General features: G+C 38.4%; 1 protein-coding gene across 1 annotated transcript in view; it reads left to right on the forward strand.

Annotated features, from left to right (window-relative positions):
- The window catches only part of edem3 (ER degradation enhancer, mannosidase alpha-like 3), a 69,647-nt gene that overhangs the window by 34,687 nt on the left and 12,413 nt on the right, over nucleotides 1-22,547 (forward strand). The window contains exons 8-17 of the mRNA XM_059984526.1: nucleotides 2,491-2,596; nucleotides 4,314-4,411; nucleotides 6,037-6,162; nucleotides 8,207-8,290; nucleotides 9,862-9,945; nucleotides 14,453-14,577; nucleotides 16,416-16,578; nucleotides 18,900-19,054; nucleotides 19,634-19,790; nucleotides 21,480-21,671. Coding sequence (XP_059840509.1) covers nucleotides 2,491-2,596; nucleotides 4,314-4,411; nucleotides 6,037-6,162; nucleotides 8,207-8,290; nucleotides 9,862-9,945; nucleotides 14,453-14,577; nucleotides 16,416-16,578; nucleotides 18,900-19,054; nucleotides 19,634-19,790; nucleotides 21,480-21,671 — 1,290 coding nt within the window. The remainder of the gene's footprint in view (nucleotides 1-2,490; nucleotides 2,597-4,313; nucleotides 4,412-6,036; nucleotides 6,163-8,206; nucleotides 8,291-9,861; nucleotides 9,946-14,452; nucleotides 14,578-16,415; nucleotides 16,579-18,899; nucleotides 19,055-19,633; nucleotides 19,791-21,479; nucleotides 21,672-22,547) is intronic.

A 22,547-nucleotide genomic window follows, 5' to 3' on the forward strand; every position in this document is an offset into this window, starting at 1 on the left:
ATTTTCCCAAATATTGATATCAAGTTTACACATTGGTAGTTTCCAGTCTTCTCTCTCCCTGCATACCCTGATATCCTCTTTCCACTCAATGTCATTGAAAGCCAACATGCTGGAACAAGCACCCGTTCAGAAGACATGTGGAATGTTGGCCTTTATTGCAAATTGATTTGAGTACAAGGATGAAGATTTTAAAGGGCCTTGGTGAGAATATTCCAAAGTATTGTGTCAAATTTTGATACCTTTACCAAAAGGAGGATAATTTTGCAGTCGAAGGAGTGTAATTAAGAATCACCAGGCTGGTTCCTGGAAATTTGCTGGAAACATTCAGCTACTCTGACAGCCTCTATGAACAGTCCGAACTATTTCTTTTTCCACAGAGTGTTGTCAACATTTTCTATTTCTGATTTTGTTTCAGTTTCTAACATCTGCAGTTCTCTGATTTTCATCTTGTTTCTTGATTCACTTGTATGAGGAGAGATTGAGTAGGTTTATGTTTAAAAGAATGAGGTGTAACCTCTTGGAGATACAAAATAATAGGATAGATATAGGGAGGCTTTTGCCTTAGTTGAGGCGCCGGGACTGGAGTCATAGTCTCAAAATGAGGAGTAGTCCTGAAGTAAGAAGACTCTTCACTTGAATGGTGAATTTTTGGAATTCTACTATCTGGAGAAGCAGCAAGGTTCAGTCATTGATTTAATTCAAAGCTATGATTGATAGATATTGCATAAGGCAAGAAAATGATATTGAGGTAGAAAATTAGCCATGATGTTATGGAAGCGCAGGCTTTGAGCTTAATGATGCCCATAGATTTCATTGCACAGCAATTCACATTTAAGAGTTGCACAGTTGAAATTTGACTTGGCCCATAATAGAGCAGCCTCAAGGTGCTGGAAACCCTATTCCTGTTGCTAAGTTTCACTCTATATTAACATCTGCTCATTCAAAACTCCTGGTCAATTAAATTCAAATTATTTTTTAACCTTTACTCACTGCATGTCTGTACCAGTTGCAAGAATAATTTTGTGAACCCTTTGCAATCACCTAGTTTTCTGCACTAATTACTCATAAAATGTGGTCTGATCTTCATATATGTCACAATAATAGACAGAGTCTGCCTAAGCTAATATCACACAAACAGTTGTACTTTTTCTTGTTGATACTGAGTACACCATTTAAACAATCACAGTCTAGTTCAAAAATGTATGTGAACCTCTGGGTAATGCTGTCTACAAAAGCTATTTGAGTTAGGTGTTCTGATCAATGAGTTAAGATTAGAGGTGTGGGTTGTAAGGAAACACAAAGTCGGGTTTCTGACAGAGCCTGCTCTTCTCAAGAAAGATCTGTTTATGTGCACCATGCCTCAGTCAAAACAACTTTCAGTGGACCTTAAAGGAAGAATCTTAAAGATATATGAAGCTGGAAAAGGCTTCAAAAGCATTTCTAAAGACCTGAGTGTTCCATCAGTCTACAGATGGGTTTTTATGCTTTTTTTCTGATTTTTAGTTCACCGGCAGCAATGATGGTTTCACATGTTTTGGTCCCAAGTTATGGAAGTTCTTCCCTACGTTTTAAGATCCTCCTTAAATCATGTTTCTTTGACCAACCTTTGAGCCAGATTTTGTTTCAGATGACTTCCTTTCTGGTATCTTGTCAAACAGAGTTTCTTTTGTTGATGTCACATGTTAAGTGCCTGGGGAATATCAGGAATATAAAAAGTGTAACATAAATGAAAGATGCTATTAACAAGTTATGAAGTAAATTTCATCCACAAGAAGTGAGTTACAATTGGACCTTTGTTTTTAAGCATTTGCATTCTGCTAGGATGCCATTTAAATGTCAGTACGTGCATTGCACAACTGAACTTTGAACAGATTTTTACATGTATGTAAGGATAACTTTTAAATTAAGCATCTATATTCAAAGGAAACATTTTAAAAACTTGCATTTTGCAGTTTTATTAAAATTGAAATCCGACTAGTTTTATTCCTGTCATCACTGTCTCTGTGATGGAACAAGCATCAAATATTGAGGAGAAATCCATCAATCCATCCACAATCAAGATAACAAATAGACTGGAATGCAGCAACACTGACTGTTCTATCAAGGGTTTGTAGACTTCTCACACAAATTATATATTGCTTATTTAATAGGCCAGTAAATTGGGATGGGGGGTAACATTTGAAGGCTATTTTCACTTTTATTGTTCATGGTTAGTTTCATCATTCTTCCATAGTGGTGCCCTAACTAATATGAATGTATGTCACCCAGTGGCACATCATGTCTGGTTGCTAACAGTCTTTACAAGTTGAGTTGAGGGCTCTGCATTTTTTCCAAGAATCATAACATAATTTATCTGAATTCTGTAGATGCAGTGTGGCTGCTGAAGACAAACTGCGGATACTTTGAACTTGGAAATTTGGCATCTGCTGTATGTAACCTTAAGTGATTGTTTTAGCTATTCATGCAACAGACTGTTTTTCTACTGTACAGCAACATGCTCGGAAGGCCTTGGACTTCTTGTGGGAAAGGCGGCAGCGCAACAGCAACCTAGTGGGAACAACCATCAACATCCACACTGGAGACTGGGTCCGCAGAGGTGGGACACGTTCCTTCAGTGCTCCTCTCTCTTCCCCATCTGTCAAATCAGATGCTTTACAATTTCCTTCTGACATTGATCTATTTCTCTCTATTTCTCATTTCATGAACACAAAAAAAATCTGCAGTTGCAAATTTGAAGTAGTAAAATGGATTCAACAGTGGCTGGATGGGAGATGTTAGAGAGTAGTGGTGGAGAACTGTTTGTCAGGTTGGAGGCTGGTGACTGGTGGTGTGCCTCAGGGATCTGTACTGGGTCCAATGTTGTTTGTCATATACACTAATGATCTGGATGATGGGGTGGTAAATTGGATTAGTAAGTATGCAGCTGATATTAAGGTAGGTGGTGTTGTGTATAATGAAGTAGGTTTTCAAAGCTTGCAGAGAAATTTAGGCCACTTAGAAGAGTGGGCTAAACAATGGCAGATGGAGTTTAATGCTGATAAGTGTGAAGTGCTACATTTTGGTAGGAATAATCCAAATAGGACATACATGCTAAATGGTAGGCCATTGAAGAATGCAGTAGAACAGAATGAACTAGGAATAATGGTGCATGGTTCCCTGAAGGTGGAACCTCATGTGGATAGGGTGGTGAAGAAAGCTTTTGGTATGCTAGCCTTTATAAATCAGGGCATTGAGTATAGGAGTTGGGATGTAATGTTAAAATTGTACAAGGCATTGGTGAGGCTGAATTTGGAGTATTGTGTACAGTTCTGGTCCCCGAATTATAGGAAAGATGTCAACAAAATAGAGAGGGTACAGAGAAGATTTACTAGAATGTTACCTGAGTTTCAGCACCTAAGTTACAGGGAAAGGTTGAACAAGTTATTCTATGGAGCGTAGAAGGTTGAGGGGGGACTTGATAGAGGTATTTAAAATTGAAGGGGATAGATAAAGTTGACGTGGATAGGCTTTTTCCATTGAGAGTAGGGGAGATTCAAACAAGAAGACATGAGTTGAGAGTTAGGGGGCAAAAGTTTAGGGGTAACACGAGGGGGAATTTCTTTACTTAGAGAGTGGTAGCTGTGTGGAACGAACTTCCAGTAGAAGTGGTAGATGCAGGTTTGATATTGTCATTTAAAGTAAAATTGGATAGGTATATGGACAGGAAAGGAATGGAGGGTTATGGGCTGAGTGCGGGCCAGTGGGACTAGATGAGAGTAAGCGTTCGGCACGGACTAGAAGGGCCGAGATGGCCTGTTTCCGTGCTGTAATTGTTATATGGTTATATGCAACACACACAAAATGCTGGTGGAATGCAGCAGGCATTTTGTTGCTTGAATTTCCAGCATCTGCAGATTTCCTCATGTTAAAATTTGCAGATGTTTTATTTCTCTTCATGGATGCTGACTGACCTGCTAAGTTCCTCCAGCATTTTGTGTGTTACTTCTTATTTCAGTGTCAGTTTTACTAACGATACCTGAAATACTGTGAAAAGTTCCTTTCTTCATATATTGAAAGCACCAATTTCCAATATTTAGCTAGATTATTGACGTTTTCCTATAGATTGACATACTACTTTTATCTAGTTAATGTTCTCAGAATTAGAATAAGGTTTATTATCACTGACGTACACATATGTCATGAAATTTGTTGTTTTGTGGCAGCAGTACAGGGCAATGCATAGAATATACTGTAAATTGCAATAAGAAATATATAAAAATAAATTAAATTGTAATAAATGAAATTAATTTTTTTACTGATTGTTTTTAATGCAGATAGTGGAGTTGGAGCTGGAATTGATTCTTATTATGAATATCTTTTCAAAGCATACATTCTGCTTGGTGATGATGGCTATTTGCAGAGGTTCAACACTGTAAGCTTTGCTTCTTTTTGCTACATCTTAGCTGTCACGTTATTTTCCTTCTTTAAATAATTCCATGAATATTAGGACTGGTCAGTAAAAAGAAACTAGGTAGAAACTAGGTATCACTAGCATGATAGACTCAAATATGTATATAAAATTCAAATAATTGATTTTAAAGTTTCACTCTGGAACTTTAATGAATTGTAACCTACCAACGGCATTGCTGTATAAAACAGCTGAGTTACCCAAATGCCTTAAACTAAGCTTTTATATGGAATTATTGCTCTGGCTTAAGCAATCAAGTTATATGGAAGAAAAATAAATAATTTTATGAAGGGTTAAAACTTCAGCACTAATTTGTGTTAAACTCGGTCAAACTACACTTTTTACATGATTCTGAGTGTCAATCAGATGGCTAAATATAATCAGAGTGGTGGTAATTAAGCAGTTGTTTGCTTTGTGATGAATTTACACAATTAGAGTAACTGGTGTTGAAAACTGAGTGGCTCAATTTGTTGTTTGATGATGACACTTAAAGGTAACTCGCAACTAAAGGGAAGCTCATTGAATTCAGCTTCAAATGCTATTTTCCTTTAATTGCATCACCAGCTTCAGACACTATTCATTTTGCCACTCCCTTAATTCACTTGCCAGCAATCTTTTATTAATCAGCACATTCAGTGAGTCATTAGCCTTGCTCCCACACATAAGCATGGTTATATGCTTCAGTTTTGCATTGTACATCTTACAGGCAACATGTATTACAGTAGTGCCACCATATCATACAACCACTTCATTCACTGAAGTATTTCCCCCTTCCCTATAAGGTGGTATAAAATTAGATGCATTGGTGGTTAACTGATTTGTGATGGGTGCAATGACAAGGCCGTATCAACAGGGTGAAGACACTTAAGCAGTTATTGGAGAACCCACTTCTGAGGCTTTGGTTAGTGCCTGATAGCCAATCCTCCTTGTCTTCTGTTTGCAGTGCCACATTTCGCTATACTACTTGTTTTCATTTTTAACTTTGTGCAGTTGGGTCGTGTATTAGTTAGTGCAATATTTACAGGGGTTTTGCAAGTGATGGTGCAATACATGGTACGAGTGATTGGGGTTCAGTTCCTGCTACTGTCTGTAAGGAGTTAGTATGTTTTCCCCTTGATAGTGTGGGTTTCTTTAGGTGTTGCGGTTTCCTCATACATCCAAAAACATATGCGTTAGGGTTAGTAAGTAGCGGGCATGCTATTTTGACGCTGGAAGCATGGTTAATGTTGCAGTCTCTATTGTAGCACAAGTGAAACAATTGTGTGCTTTCCCGATAGCTTGCGGTTTTCTCCTTTAAACACCATTAGCTGTCTGTAATTTAAGTCATGGATGTTAATCTTGATTGGACCAAGCAGGTTACCACAGCATTTTGTTCTCTAAATTTTGTTCGGGATCAAACTGGCATCTGCTTTATTCTGCAGAACTGTAATGCAATATATCACTTCATCGTTATTTAATTTACTTTTTAAATATTGCTTTAGTTTGCTGTATTAGAAAGGAATAAAATAGTAAAATATTTCAGCTGATACTTTAACTTGAGGTATCTGAGAGGAAATGGCAATGCTGTCATCTGTTGTTTTCCCTTTCAGCACTATGCAGCTATCATGAAGTATATAAGCCAACCCCCTCTCCTTCTCGATGTTCACATACATAAGCCACTGCTAAATGCACGGACATGGATGGATGCTTTGTTAGCTTTCTTTCCAGGCCTGCAGGTAAATTCTGTTCTTTTTGCAGGATCAAGTCTCCTAGAGCCTCAGAAAATCAGCAACTTGCAAGATTAAAAATGGTCACATTTCATCTTCTCCCTTGATTCTCAGTCCTGAAGAAGGGTCTCGGCTTGAAATGTCGACAGTTGATTCATTTCCGTAGATACTGCCTGACCGGCTGAGTTCATCCAGCATTTTGTGTGTGTCACTTTTTACTAATGCCTGCATATTTTGAGGAATGAAAACTGACTGATTATCTGGACCTCCTGATTCAGGAAGTTAATCACATTTAAATCTCTACATAAAATCAGTCTGTGTAATGACCTTTAGTTGATACAAGATCAAATCATGTCATTACAAATATAAAAGAAAACTGCAGATACAGTACTGAAATTGTTTTATCTGATTATGTTGGGAACACTCAACAGGTCAGGTAGTATCATGAAAGAGAAATATGTATCAGATTTAAAACATTTTTTCAGAGCTGGCGTGGATTATGCTGCCTTAATCTTTGGAGTATTAACGGTCCGTATTGTGGAAGTTATAACATGAAAAGTTACAGACCAATTGCTTTCCCTGTGAAAGGAGATCATTGACGTGACAGTTATTTTCCAAATGATGTGAGGTTAGAATTGGCAGAACTGGAAGCAGGAAAGCCGAATAGAGGAATACTTGGTGTTATTAAAGAAAGAAATCTGACCTCAGTCTCAAACATTAAAGGCTGTATAAGTAAATTTGTCAGTAATCTTACCAATTGTATTTGAAGTAGAATAATTTATTGTTACTATCTGGAGCAAGCATAACCTAAAATTAAACAAAATTGGACACTTTCATTGAAAGACTGGTTTGAATTTCAACAATAAAGAGTTCATTTTTGTGCCTCATGTGTTGCTGATTAAATGGACAAAGAAATAAAATTCATCAGATGAATGATTTTGCCATGGAAGTGAAATTCTACTGTGGTATCAATGTGAATCTTTAAGCCTGTAAACTATATGGAGTTGTTATTGGAGTAAGAAAGGCTTCATATTTACTGATGTTAAATATAAATGGAGGGAAAAGGATAGTTGTTTAGAAGGAATTGATGTTAGTCAAGCAGTTGGTCAAGTTATGTGCATTCTTTGAGCAGGTGAGGCAAGTTAACAATGCAATCATAGCCACGCACACAGGAGTTGAATTTTGGGGTCAGCTCAGTTTCCTCTCATCAATATTAACTTTGAGGTATTTCTGAGAGAATCATATTTTCATTAGTTTCTTGTTAGCTTTGCAGGTATCTTGATATTGTTTTGAAGCTTGCATTCTGAAAGTGTCTTCAATTGCATTTAAATGTGACACTCAGGCGATCCAAGCGCTGCACTTAGTATAAGGTATTACCAAATGCAAAAGTGATGCAGAGCTGGGCATGCATTTGTAGTATGCAATATAATCATTGATTCAAGCGGTACTTAAATCAATGTTTTGGGCCACTATCTGACCTCTGAGGTTCTGTTATTGGCTAAATTATATCTCCAAATTGGCAACATAAATTGTAGTGTTTTGATTTGTTTACAGTGATTACTTTCCTCAAATGTGTAAGTGTATCCTGTATCCTCAGAGACTGCATGGTAACAGTATTACATTGATATAATGAAAGGTATATTTAACATTTGCACCTTTTTGTTCTTTATTTCTGCTTCAATTGGCAGTAAGTACTTAAGTTTTCCAGAAGATTTGGTAGAATTTTTATTATGTGGTAAATGAAATGTTAAGATAAGGTAGTTGTCCATTCACTTTTATTAAATGCATTAAAAAAGACATGAAAACAGTGGGGACATGAAACAAACTAAAAATCCAGACACCACACTGATCAGTCAGTATCAATAAAGACGTACAATATGTTCATATCTTGTGTTACAATTAAGACATCACTATCATCATCTGTCTTTATTGATGCTTTCAACTGGCTGTATTATATTTTGTTTTCATTTGATATATTTAAGTATGATACTGTTTTATGAATCAGTATTGTATTCTGTTTTTATAAAGTACCATTGATTTTCTTATTATTTAGGTTTTGAAAGGAGATATACGTCCAGCTATAGAAACTCATGAGATGTTATATCAAGTGACAAAAAAGCACAACTTCCTTCCAGAGGTAATGGGAACTTTCAAGCACTTTTAATTGATTAACTTAATTTTAATCATTATTAATATTTAAACTGCATTGATGTTGTTTATTAATACATGAAGCGTGGCATGCTTAACTGTTTTACTCTTGTTATGTTTTCAGTTGTAATTTGCAGATCTTTTCTGCTATCTCTTTTTTCAGATGACCTGATTCTTTACAGTTTGCTTCATTTTCCCCATTCAATAGTTCATTTTACTATACTTATACCTTGGTGCTCATGTCTTTCTTTTGCACTTTGCTGATTGGAGGTTAACGACAGAGAATTAATCAGCTCCTTCCTTAACCAGTATTTTCTAAAGAAACCCAACTGGTTATCTGTCTCATTATTTATGGAATATTGCAGCAACATTTGCTCATATAATGAGTATACTTAAAAGTAATTTATTCAAAATGAAATACTTCAGGACATTCTGAAAAACATCTTTTTATCCCAAGAAGCTTGTGATGTTGGTTTTTTATTTCTACCTTCTAACTTCTATCTTAATCCTTTTATTTTTCTGTATGTTGTTAAAGGCACAGTTGAACTTATTTTAAATTCATTCTTGGGAAATGGACATGCTGAGAAGGGCAGTACTTACTGTCCATCCACTGTTCCCTGGTCTTTGCACTGGTTTGACTCCAGAACTGCTGCAGTGTTCATTCGTCATGTGTAGCTTTAGTTGCATTATGGATCAGCAGATTTTCCTTTATAAAGAATATCAATAAATGTCTTTTTGTATTTTTGTCTCTGTTTTTCAAACTTTCATCTTGCTGTGCTGCGAACTAGAGTTCTCTCAACTGGTAGTCCAAACCTCTGAATTACTGCATTAGTAACACAATGAGCATGTCCTTTATATTCCCTTTGTCCTTCGATCGCCAGTCACTGCAGTCTGCTAAAGAAACCATTTCAATTGTTCTACCATTTCTAAATTTTAAAACTAAAGCTTGGAATTAGCGTATCATAACATTCTGATTCTGTCTTACCACAACATTACAATATTGATATAAGCCTTAACTGACTCAAAATGCTATATTTTTGGTTTCAGAACCTAATGCGCTAGTCAAAGTCCCCAACTCTGAAGATAACCCAACTATTCCTTTAAGTATGCCATATTCCCTTAATCCCATGTTCTTTAATTTTGTTTAATGTCATCTTACATAGTACCTTATTGAAAGCCTTCCAAAAGTAAAAATGTATCATATTAGACAGGGTATCAAGGGATATAGGGAAAAAGCCGGAAATTGGAACTAGACGGGAGAATAGTTTAGCTCATGGTGGAGTGGACTCGATGGGCCGAATGGCCTGCTTCTGCTCCTTTGTCTTGTGATCTACTGGTTTGCCCTTTGCAATTCTGATGGTTACATCAATTTCACAAGAGTCATCAAAACGTGATTTCTCTTTTGTAAATCCACATTGACTCGGCCCAGTCTTCCTATTAATTTCTGAGTTCCAGTTATGATTTGATTTAACAATAGAGTCCATCATTTTCTCCACTTTTTGGTAATCTTTGTGTTGTTCTATAAATTTTTTCTTTGAAATCTTCGATCATATTTTCTAGGCTTTTACCACTGATTTTAGAGTTCACTGGGCCCAACACCCTCTCCGACCTGAATTTGCTGAAAGTACCTATTTCCTATATAAGGTAAGTTTCTGCTTTTTCAAATTCAAGTTTAAGTTTAATTGTCATTTAACTATACACATGTATACAACTAAATGAAACGGCATTCCTCTGGGGCTATGGTGTAAAACACAGTATATACAGTCACACACAGCACATATAGTTACAATAGCACATACAGTCATAAATTAATATTAGCACAAGTCTCTGAGTGGCATGGCCTGAAGATGATGGTGCATGGGATGTCATTCTGGAGCCATGTTTCTGCAATTGAAGTTTCCAGCAGTTCCTCATTTTGCACTGATTCTGTCACAGAGAAAAGCATTTCAGCTTGTCTTTCATGGAGGGAACACTGGAGTGTAGCACTGGTAGGAGAGCTGGCCTGCAGGGGCCAACCCCTAGCCTAACGTGGGTTCCAGCGCGCCCACCATTTCTCTCCTCTCCCACACTGCCTCCGGCACCTCCTCCTCAAGTGGCTGTGCCTAGGCATGAGGAATGGAGGGCATACAGCTCTCCCGTTGTCAATCTTGCCAATGAACCAGACTTGCTGTATTTTATACAGTAGATTCCAGGTTAATTAGCACACATCAGGGCCAGTACATTTTGGCCCAATTAGCCAAAGTTTCATGGAAGTAGTTAAAAAAGGTATAAAAAGACAAACTGAGTAATAAATTATATTTTTAAATCAAATACACAACAAATTAAAGCACTACCAATAGTGCTACAGTACTATAAAACTGTGATTTAGTTCCTAACAAACAGTTCTTGATGGAGAAGTTCATCCAGTGTATGCAATGGACAAAATACCTGGTGCAGATAATGAACTGCCTTCATACAAAGCTATCGATGGTTGCATCCTCCAAATGTTAATTTTCATTGTAACATTCAAGATGATTGTTGATATGGTTAAATTCCTTATGGTTCCAATGTGTTGAAGTAGTAAAATCGTTTGATTTTCACTCCCAGCAGTTTTTGGCACCTCCAAGCTAAAGCCAAACTAATTTGCAAGGGGGATGGGACCCGAAGCGATAGAGCAGTGAAAGAAGTACATGGAGTAAAGCCAGATCTAACATATAGAGAGGCTTTGAGGAAAGAGAAGCAGAATAAAGGATGTAAAGGTAGCAAGGTAGAAGAGCTAAAGTGTGTGTACTTCAATGCAAGAAGCATCAGGAACAAAGGTGATGAACTGAGAGCTTGGATACATACATGGAATTATGATGTAGTGGCCATTACGGAGACTTGGCTGGCACCAGGGCAGGAATGGATTCTCAATATTCCTGGATTTCAGTGCTTTAAAAGGGATAGAGAGGGGGGAAAAGGGGAGGAGGGGTGGCATTACTGGTCAGGGATACTATTACAGCTACAGAAAGGGTGGGTAATGTAACAGGATCCTCTTATGAGTCAGTATTGCTGGAAGTCAGAAATAGGGAGCAGTTACTCTATTGGGGGTATTCTGTAGGTCCCTTGGTAGCAGCAGAGATACCAAGGAGCAGATTGGGAGGCAGATTTTGGAAAGCTGCAAATATAACAGGGTTGTTATCATGGGTGACTTTAACTTCCCTAATATTGATTGGCACCTGATTAGTTCCAAGGGTTTGGATGGAGCAGAATTTGTTAAGTATGTCCAGGACGGATTCCTGTCACAGTTTGTTGACAGGCTGACTAGGGGGAATGCCGTTCTAGATCTAGTATTAGGTAACGAACTGGGTCAGGTCACAGATCTGTCAGTGTGTGAGCATCTGGGGGAACAGTGACCAACGCTCCCTGGCCTTCAGCATTATCATGGAAATGGATAGAATCAGAGAGGGCAGGAAAATTTTTAATTGGGGAAGGGCAAATTATGAGGCTATAAGGCTAGAACTTGCAGGTGTGAATTGGGATGATGTTTTCGCAGGGAAGTGTACTATGGACATGTGGTCGATGTTTAAGGATCTCTTGCAGGATGTTAGGGATAAATTCGTCCCGGTGAGGAAGATAAAGAATGGTAGGGTGAAGGAACCATGGGTGACAAGTGAGGTGGAAAATCTAGTCAGGTGGAAGAAGGCAGCAAACATGAGGTTTGGGAAGCGAGGATCAGATGGATCTATTGAGGAATATAGGGTAGCAAGAAAGGAGCTTAAGAAGGGGCTGAGAAGAGCAAGAAGGGGGCATGAGAAGGCCTTGGCGAGTAGGGTAAAGGAAAACCGCAAGGCATTCTTCAATTATGTGAAGAACAAAAGGATGACAGGAGTGAAGGTAGGACCGATTAGAGATAAAGGTGGGAAGATGTGCCTGGAGGCTGTGGAAGTGAGCGAGGTCCTCAATGAATACTTCTCTTCAGTATTCACTAATGAGAGAGAACTTGATGACGGTGAGGACAATATGAGTGAGGTTGATGTTCTGGAGCATGTTGATATTAAGGGAGAGGAGGTGTTGGAGTTGTTAAAATACATTATGTTGGATAAATCCCCGGGGCTTGACAGAATATTCCCCAGGCTGCTCCACGGGTTGAGGGAAGAGATTGCTGAGCCTCTGGCTAGGATCTTTATGTCCTTGTTGTCTACGGGAATGGTACCAGAGGATTGGAGGGAGGTAAATGTTCTCCCCATGTTCAAAAAAGGTAGTAGGGATAATCCGGGTAATTATAGACCAGTGAGCCTTAAGTCTGTGGTGGGAAAGCTGTTGAAAAAGATTCTTAGAGATAGGATCTATGGGCATTTAGAGAATCATGGTCTGATCAGGGGCAGTCAGCATGGCTTTGTGAAGGACAGATTGTGTCTAACAAGCCTGATAGAGTTCTTTGAGGAGGTGACCAGGCATATAAATGAGGGTAATGCAGTGGCTGTGATCTACATGGATTTTAGTAAGGCATTTGACAAGGTTCCACTCGGTAGGCTTATTCAGAAAGTCAGAAGGCATGGGATCCAGGGAAGTTTGGCCAGGTGGATTCAGAATTGGCTTGCCTGCAGAAGGCAGAGGGTCGTGGTGGAGGGAGTACATTCAGATTGGAGGGTTGTGACTAGTGGTGTCCCACAAGGATCTGTTCTGGGACCTCTACTTTTCATGATTTTTATTAGCGACCTGGATGTGGGGGTAGAAAGGTGGGTTAGCAAGTTTGCAGACGACACAAAGGTTGGTGGTGTTTTGGATAGTGTAGAGGATTGTCGAAGGTTGCAGAGAGACATTGATAAGATGCAGAAGTGGGCTGAGAAGTGGCAGATGGAGTTCAACCCGGATAAGTGTGAGGTGGTACACTTTGGAAAGACAAGCTCCAAGGCAGAGTACAAAGTAAATGGCAGGATACTTGGTAGTGTGGAGGAACAGAGGGATCTGGGGGTCCACAGATCCCTGAAAGTTGCTTCACAGGTAGATAGGGTAGTTAAGAAAGCTTATGGGGTGTCAGCTTTCATAAGTCGAGGGATAGAGTTTAAGAGTCGCGATATAATGATGCAGCTCTACAAAACTCTGGTTAGGCCACACTTGGAGAACTGTGTCCAGTTCTGGTCGCCTCACTATAGGAAGGATGTGGAAGCATTGGAAAGGGTACAGAGGAGATTTACCAGGATGCTGCCTGGTTTTGAGAGTATGGATTATGATCAGAGATTAAGGGAGCTAGGGCTTTACTCTTTGGAGAGAAGGAGGATGAGAGGACACATGATAGAGGTGTACAAGATACTAAGAGGAATAGATGGAGTGGAAAGCCAGCACCTCTTCCCCAGGGCACCACTGCTGAGTACAAAAGGTCATGGCTTTAAGGTTCAAGAGGGATATTAGAAGAAGGTTTTTCATTCAGAGACTGGTTGGTGCATGGAATGCATTGCCTGAGTCAGTGGTGGAGGCAGATACACTAGTGAAGTTAAAGAGACTACTAGACAGGTATATGGAGGAATTTAAGGTGTGGGGGGTTATATGGGAGGCAGGGTTTGAGGGTCGGCATAACATTGTGGGCCGAAGGGCCTGTAATGTGCTGGACTAGTCTATGTTCTATGTTCTAAGCCTGAATATTTGAAACTTCCGTGAGTAAAGTGGTTTGGAATTGTCTTTCTGCTTATTTCTTGCCAACTATCAATGACAAAAATCACTATTTCTTGAACACAAACACACACAACTGATGCAATTTAACAGGAGTTCAATCTAGACACAGTGTAGTGTCTGACAACCACACAGGTGCGCACGACTGATGCTAGCTAGAACCTATTTGGCAATAGTCTCCTGGCCCAATTAAGTGGCATACTGTCCCAAATAAACAAAGGGAATCTGGCTATTTTCTCAATTAGTTTTTGTTCTTTAAGAGTTAACCCAAATAAGCAGCTGTCTGATTAACTGGAATCCATTGTATTACCAATGTCCAACCATAACTTGCCATCACGAGAAAAACATGGACCTGGAGAGGCTGCTCAACCGAGTGCGCCACCATATTACCAGAAGCCCGTGCAATAAAATACAAATGTGCTTCATTTTAAAATTGTATTTGAAAAATGCAAGAATTCATGCACAATTCTGGACCAGTAGCTGCTATTTAAGTGTTAATGACGACTATTACTGTAAACAGGCGACAGGGGATAAATATTACCTGGAGGTGGGAAAGACTATCATTGAAAACCTGAATAAGTATGCCCGTGTACCATGTGGCTTTGCAGCAATGAAAGATGTTCGTACAGGAAGCCATGAGGACAGGTCAGTCTCTTCCTAACTTTTTATTGGTTCTCTCTTCCTTTCACTGAAGTAAGCATTAAAATGTCTGAATCCAATTACGGATCACTAGGAACACCACCTATCAATCCTGGTAATTTTATTCTTATCATTCTGTTTCTAATAATTAGTCACCAAACCATTCATAAAGTTAACTCCAAGTTTGTGTATTTTTCTGGAATGGATATTTATTGTACAGTGTGGTTATTTACCCCATTTCAACTTGAAATAAAAGTAATTCAGATGGATCCCTATTTCTAGACTTTGGTTTTTAGCTTTGTAATTTATGCCATACTAGATTCTCATAAAGGTTCTTAAATATTATGTTTTCAGTAGTTATCACCCTTTGAGGCAGTGGTTTCCAGAGTAAAAGCAATTTTCAGTGGTGGCCTCTGATCTTTTTCTTCCTAACCTTATATCTTTGCAGCTTTTGTTTTTGACCACTATGCCGTTGGGAACTGTGTGATTCCTATTTACTTTAGCCAGGCCTAATTAGGGCTTATGTTTGTAATTTATATAGTTTCTACATTCTATGCCATGCCCAGTAAATTTTTGTACATCCCCATAATCTATCCAACCTGACACTTTTGTGAGTGTAGGTAGGATAATTTCCAATGTTTTTGATAAGGTTTTGGGAAAAAAAAATCTTTTTTAATCAAATGCTTACTGCAGCTTTTCTTGATTTTTTTTTGTTTACTCGCCTAATAGAAACAATGATCCAGAGAAAGAGGGGAAGATTTTTAAATCATTTATAATAAGCAAAATTTTTAATCTTGAAGTTAGACATTTCTATTGAGTCTTTTACTTGCACTCAAGAGGACAGAACAGTCAAACAGAGCAACACTCTCTCAATTTTACAGGAATTTGACCTCTTGTGAGAAGCATTAAATCTTACATAGAAGTATCATACTGAATTCCTTAAATCTTTGCTGTCATATCACTGAAAAACTGAAGCTGGTTAGAAGTATGCAGTAATTATAGTAATGCTTGGGTATTATGTAAGTTGTATTATGGAATAGCTCTTTTTAGAAAGTTTATTTTTCTATTGTTCATGAGTCAATTCCAAATTGCACCTTACGACCATAAAAGCAAGTAATTAAATATGTATGTAGGCCCAATTCTTGGTTGTTTCCTTTGTCTTTTGTCTTGACATTTAGTTTGGCTTTTGGTAAAATACCTGGGTAAATGAGCATCATGTCACATTTGGCAATATGCAGTATTGGGTTATCTTGCTTTTTGTAACTTTTCGTTATCCAAGTATCATTGTATTATGAAATGCTTATAAAATTGTAAAGGATTTATTAAATAAGTAATCAATCTGAACAATATTAAAAATTCTGTTTTGAGATCCATCGTTTATTTTCTTCCTGAAAAAGGAAAACAGAAGTATGGCTCTTGAGAATCAGATCTTTTTTAAATAACTAAACATTTTTTATTTTCTCTTTTCATACAGAAATATTAGATCAATTATTTTAAACCTGCCTGCATTAATTTGACTTCCATACCCTGAATTTCTCCAAATGGTATATATGTCCTCTAATATATAATAGGTTTTGTATACCTAACCCCTTAAGTTTGAATGAGAGCTGTGAGTCAATTATCAATTAACTAATTTATGAGGCTGAACAATTTGCAGAGTTATCTCTTTTAATACTTTTGAACTTGTTACCACAGAATTCTCAACACATAGATATCCATGTGATTTGGGCATGCTGCGAGATGACACAATCACAATCCCAAATAAAGTTATATAAAAATACATCACTTTTGTTACACTTTAGTGTAAATAAAAATTAGATTTTAATATTTTAATTTTTACACAGAATGGATTCCTTTTTCTTGGCTGAAATGTTCAAATACCTGTTTCTTCTATTTGCTGAGAAAGAGGATGTTCTCTTCGATGTTGAGGATTATATCTTTACCACTGAGGCCCACCTGTTGCCACTTTGGCTTTCTACCAACTTCACCAAGGATAAGAAAAATGAAGTAGGTGACAATATTTACTGGAATATTGCAAATGTGAATGGAATATATATAGATAAGCAAAACAATTAAAGTTACAAATTTAAGTTTGCTTTTAGATTATCTTCATTTGAGCTTTGATATTATTGCTTTACATAGACTGATCTACTGTAATCACAACTTTAAATCATCATGTTCTATCAAATTATTAGTGTATTATTATCTCTTAAACTGTATGTATTTTATGAGCAGCTGAATGGATGTAAAATAACACTTAAATGTTTAGTATTTCCAAAAAGAAATCCACTACCATTGATTTTTATAAGGAAGATCCCTTATCATATGCTGTGTATGGTCTCCAATGAGAGAATAACTGATTTTTTTTTTGCGGAGTTTGTCCCTTGATTTTTGAGAACCAAACCCAAAAGGTTGACATGCACAAACTGCTGAAGGAACTCAGCAGGTTAGACAACATCCATGGAAAGGAATAAAGAGTTGACATTTCAGACCAAGGCCCTTCATTCAGGACTCAAAAGGTTATTTTCTTCCCCCGGATCCTGATTGACATGCATTTTCAGTACTTTCTACAAAGTCTTCTAAAAAAAATTACAGCGACTGTAATGAAAGAATTTACATGAGTTGGTTAGTTCATCGATTTATATTTGATTTTTAATAATCAAAATATTGTGCTTTTGTTTGTGCATCTTAAGCACACAAGAAGAAAAAAGCAGGTTTGCAACTGCTTAAGAAGACCAGTATCATCCCAGTACCTAAAAAGAACAAGGTTATGTGCTTTAATGACTAATGCGCAGTAGCTCTGATATCAACCATCATGAAATGCTTGAAGAGGCTTGTCCTGGCCTGCATTTGTTCCAGCCTCCCAGACAACCTTGATCCCTGCAAGCTGTCTATTGCTGGAACATGTCAATGGCAGACAAATCTCCATGGCTCTACACTTATCCCTGGAGTAGCTGTACAGTAAAGACAGCTGTTATATTATTGTTCATTACTACAGCTCTGCCTTCAGTGCTAGAAAATGAACCTGAGGGTAGTATATGGTAATTTGATAATGTACTTTGTATAATTCCAAGCAAACTCACCTCCAAGCTCCTAGACCTAAGGCTTAACATCTCTTTCTTCTGCAACAGAATTCTCAAATTCTTGACCTATAAACTGCAGCCAGTAAGGATGGGCAGCAATACCACAGTCACAGTTATTAACACTGGCTGCATTCTCAGCCCTCTACTCCCTGTATAGAAGTACGGTCACTCGAGTGGAGTATCATGTTCTCCTATGGGGTCATTCCCTTCATAGTGAAGGCCAACGCGTGACCTTGTTTAATGTGGGGAGGCTGTTTCATGGACAGCCACCACACGGTTCTTGATTAATTGGTGTTAGGGTACTGTGGTGTGGAAAGCAAGTCGACTGGGGACCCTTCACTGCCGTAGCCTTCATTTCTGTTGTGATGTGTCGTGTGTCATGAAATCTGGGTTGGGTTGCTGTTTGTCTGGAGCCTCCCCCTTAACCTAACCAGCATGGGTGAGCCTAGCAGCAGCTAAGCTCAAGAAGACACAGCTCAGGAACTCACAAGCCTCTCCATTGCAGCAAGGTGATGCTCCTCAGAGAAGATGCCTGATTACTCATGATTCTGCCCTAACTTCATGTACAAGTTTACAGATGATACCACTGTAGATGGGCCATGTCTCACATAATGATGAATAGGAGCAGAAGAAAGAGATAGAGAGTTTAGTGAAATGGTGTCATGACAACAGCCTTTCCCTCAATGACAGCAGAACAAAAGAAAGGGTTAATGCATACTCCTTTCTTCATCAGTGGTGCTGATATTGAAAGGACTGAGAGCTTTAAGTTCCTAGGAATGAACCAGTTGCAACCATGAAGACACCACGGGCAAGAAAGCACATCGACACCTTTACTTACTCAGGAGGCTAAAGAAATCTGGCATACCCTCACCAGTTTCTATCAATGTATCACAGAAAGCACTCGATCTGGATACATTGTGACTATTCTGCCCGTGACCACAAGAAACTGCAAAGATGTTGACACAGCTCAGGAAACCAACCTCCCCTCTATGGACTCTGTCTATACCTTTGCTGTCTCAGTAAGCTAGATCCCACCCACCCAACAGTTTTTTTCCACTTTGCCATGGGACAAAAGTTACGTAATTATGAAAGTACATCCCATCAGGCTCAAGGATAGCTTCTACCCCACTGTTATAAGACCATCCACAGATGCTGCCTGAACCTGCTGGGTTTTGCTAACGTTTTCTGTTTTTACTTCTAAACATGCAGATGCAAAGTATGACTTTATTTTTATTCTCCTTCTAGACAACAAATTATGTAGTTTTGGATGACAGCAACTTTGATTGGTCATGCCCTAATACACAAGTTCTGTTCCCAAATGATCCTTCTTATGCCGACAGCATTCGTGAACCCTTTAAAAATGTGGTGGACAAAACTTGCCCAAAGACCAGCACTCGACAGTAAGAATTACTAATACTAAACTCAAGACATTGTGATGCCAGATACAATCAGAGTCTGGGTATTTTTTTAAACCATAAAAATGTAATGATTATATTTTACTGAAATGAATGCTTACACTTGGCTTGTGCCACACTCATCTCATGGTATTCAAGCATCTGTGAATGACCATTTATTGGGTGATAATATTTGTTTGTATAAATGTACATGTCAGTTTAGAGTTGCTGTAAAACCACAGAAACAGTTGAGTAATTTAGTATACATGCTGTGTTATACCAGGGTGTTGTATTTCAGTATGGAGTCGTAAGTAAGCTTAGTACATTTAGGTTATACAGGTTACACAGGTTTGCTTTAGTTTAACAGGGTTAACGATGGTGTTTTTGGTGTTGAAACCTGTTTTTGCAAAATCCTAATAACGTACAAATGAGCGAACTGAAACTAAAATTAAAGATGCTAAGTTATGAAGGTACTTTACTGCAGGAAATGAAGTCCAGTCCTGTAACTTAAATTCCCCCTTCCACACCCCCCCCCCCCCCCAAGTCAGAAATGTCATGTAAAATTGTGACTTTCCTTTGTTGCAGAGAGGTAGGTGGCGATGGTCCTGGGGTCAGGTCACATCTGAGGGCTAGAGATTTTATGGCCAACAATCCTGAGCACCTTGAGTTACTGAAGAAAATGGGAGTCAGTCTAATTCACCTCAAGGATGGCCGAGTCCAGTTGGTTCAGCATGCAAACCAGGTGAAGCAGCTGCTTTGTTTTTGTTATTGAAAGTGCTAAACAGAAATATACTATTTAAAGTACAAATCTGGTGAGAAATCCAGTGAATTTAATGAATGTGTGAAAAATCATTGTTAATAAAATGGAACTAATACCAAAAAACAGTACATGGAGATTCTGTGTGAAGCATTGCAAGTAATGATAAATAAATGTACTAAATATAGGCAGATGGCATTTCTGCATAATCACTAGATCGGGGGTGTCAAACTCATTTTAGGTCACGGGCCAGATTGGGCAAAATGCAGCTTCATGCGGGCCGGATCAGTCAGGCGTGTGCGAACGCAGCTTTCATTGCCTCCGTTTTTTCAGCCTGTTCTCATGTGTCTCAGTCTCTGCTATAACTACAAAGTGTTTCACTTCACAAATTCTGTTTCTTATGAAGAAGACTGCTGAGCAAGCATTATTTTTATGATTGGTATTAACTTACAATCATAGGCTTCATATCGCTGGGCCATTAATAATTAAAATAATAGATCTATCTAAAATGATCTCGCGGGCTGGATATAATTGTACGCCGGGCCGGATATGGCCCGCGGGCCTTGAGTTTGACATCACTGCACTAGATGAACAAGAAAATTTAAGAGCTCAGTGCATATTTTAATAGATTTCTGAAAGCAAACAGAAAGCAAACATGGAGTCTCGTGTAGATAGGGTGGTGAAGAAGGCTTTTGGAACGCTGGCCTTTATAAATCAGAGCATTGAGTACAGAAGTTGGGATGTAATGTTAAAATTGTACAAGGCATTGGTAAGGCCAAATTTGGAATATTGTGTACAGTTCTGGTCACCAAATTATAGGAAAGATATCAATAAATTAGAGAGAGTGCAGAGACGATTTACTAGGATGTTACCTGGGTTTCAGCACTTAAGTTACAGAGAAAGGTTGAACAAGTTAGGTCTCTATTCATTGGAGCGTAGAAGGTTGAGGGGGGATTTGATCGAGGTATTTAAAATTTTGAGAGGGATAGATAGAGTTGATGTGAATAGGCTGTTTCCATTGAGAGTAGGGGAGATTCAAACGAGAGGACATGATTTGAGAGTTAGGGTGCAAAAGTTTAAGGGAAACACGAGGGGGTATTTCTTTACTCAGAGAGTGATAGCTGTGTGGAATGAGCTTCCTGTAGAAGTAGTAGAGGCCAGTTCAGTTGTGTCATTTAAGGTAAAATTGGATAGGTATATGGACAGGAAAGGAGTGGAGGGTTTTGGGCTGAGTGCGGGTGGGTGGGACTAGGTGAGATTAAGAGTTCGGCACGGACTAGGAGGGCCGAGATGGCCTGTTTCTGTGCTGTGATTGTTATATGGTTATATGTTACATGGTTAAACTGTTTGCTGAACATGAAAGAGTTTTAAATGGGATTCTATGGTTTAAAAAGTCAGAAATTCCTTACGTAATCTACAAGGAAAATACTAAGTACACAGACTCCCAGTGCCTCGGAAATAACCTCCATTGTTCATATCTAAACAAAAGCCAAGAAACTGAATATGAGTAAAGATGTGCACAAATCTGCTGAAACATTTGTTTTTCAATCAGTTCTAAAACACTACATGTTCAAAGGATGGAAGTGGAAACAAAAATGAGAAATCACTGTCTTTTGTATCAAGGGAAGAATAAATGCAATAACGAGTGAATTTGATTGTTTCCTTCTCCCTCAGGCAGCAAGTGCACATGATGCAGAGGACGGACTGCGTTTCATGCAGGAGATGATTGAATTATCTAGTCAGCAGCAGAAGGAGCAGCTGCCACCTCGGGCTGTCCAAATTGTCTCCCCTCCATTCCTCGGTCGAGTGGTACTCACAGCTGGACCAGCACAGTTTGGGACAGAGCTTTCCAAAATTACTAGTGGGGTATGAGTTTACTAATATTAATTGGCATTTGAGTACTGATTTACGGACCTAGTGTAACTTCTATGGTATATGGCAATTTCAGTTGCTATATAAGATAAATACACTCAAAAAATGTTTACTATTATTTGATAGTTTTGGTATAAATACATTCAACATTACTAAAATAGACACATGAAGTTGTCATTTTAAAGCCTTGCTGCAAGAAAATGAGCCTTTAGGTCCTCAGAGATTGCAACCTTATGAATATCCAGTCACACGAATCACAATTTATTCTCCCCCATGTTCCTACCAACTACCCCAGATTCTAACATTTAGCCACATACTAGGGACAGTTAACCAACCAGCCTGTGTGTTTTTGGGATGGGTGAGGAAGCTGGAGAAAGCACAAATTCCACGTAGCACTGGAGGTCAGGACTGAGCATAAATTGTTGGAGCTGTGAGGTAACAGGCTATTGACTGCCACTGAGAAGCAAAAATATTTTGCCTTTTAAGTATAATTTGAAGGAAGATAATTGTATGTTTTGAAGGATTCTGCAGGATAAACACAATTCAAGTGATAAAATTAAGACTATTGCTGTAAATATTTATCTGGTTGAGGGGCATAAAGACAATGCTGTGATGGCAGTGATAGAATTTCAGGGTTATTGAAGTTGATACTGGATGTTGCCAGATGAAAATACAAATATAAATAAAAATACACATTCATGTCATCTTAAATTCTGTTTGCTTATTAATTCTGTCAAGTTAATGGGCAACTCCAAAGTTACTGGTGAATCCCAATCCTATGAGAGGATGAATGTTATCTTCTGGAGAGATAGCAGCAAATATACTGAATGACTGGGTTGTGTCTCAGTATTCCTCGTGACTTTTGGGGGG

This window comes from Hypanus sabinus, chromosome 11, assembly GCF_030144855.1.
Source record: "Hypanus sabinus isolate sHypSab1 chromosome 11, sHypSab1.hap1, whole genome shotgun sequence".
In the NCBI taxonomy this organism is placed as follows: Eukaryota; Metazoa; Chordata; class Chondrichthyes; order Myliobatiformes; family Dasyatidae; genus Hypanus; species Hypanus sabinus.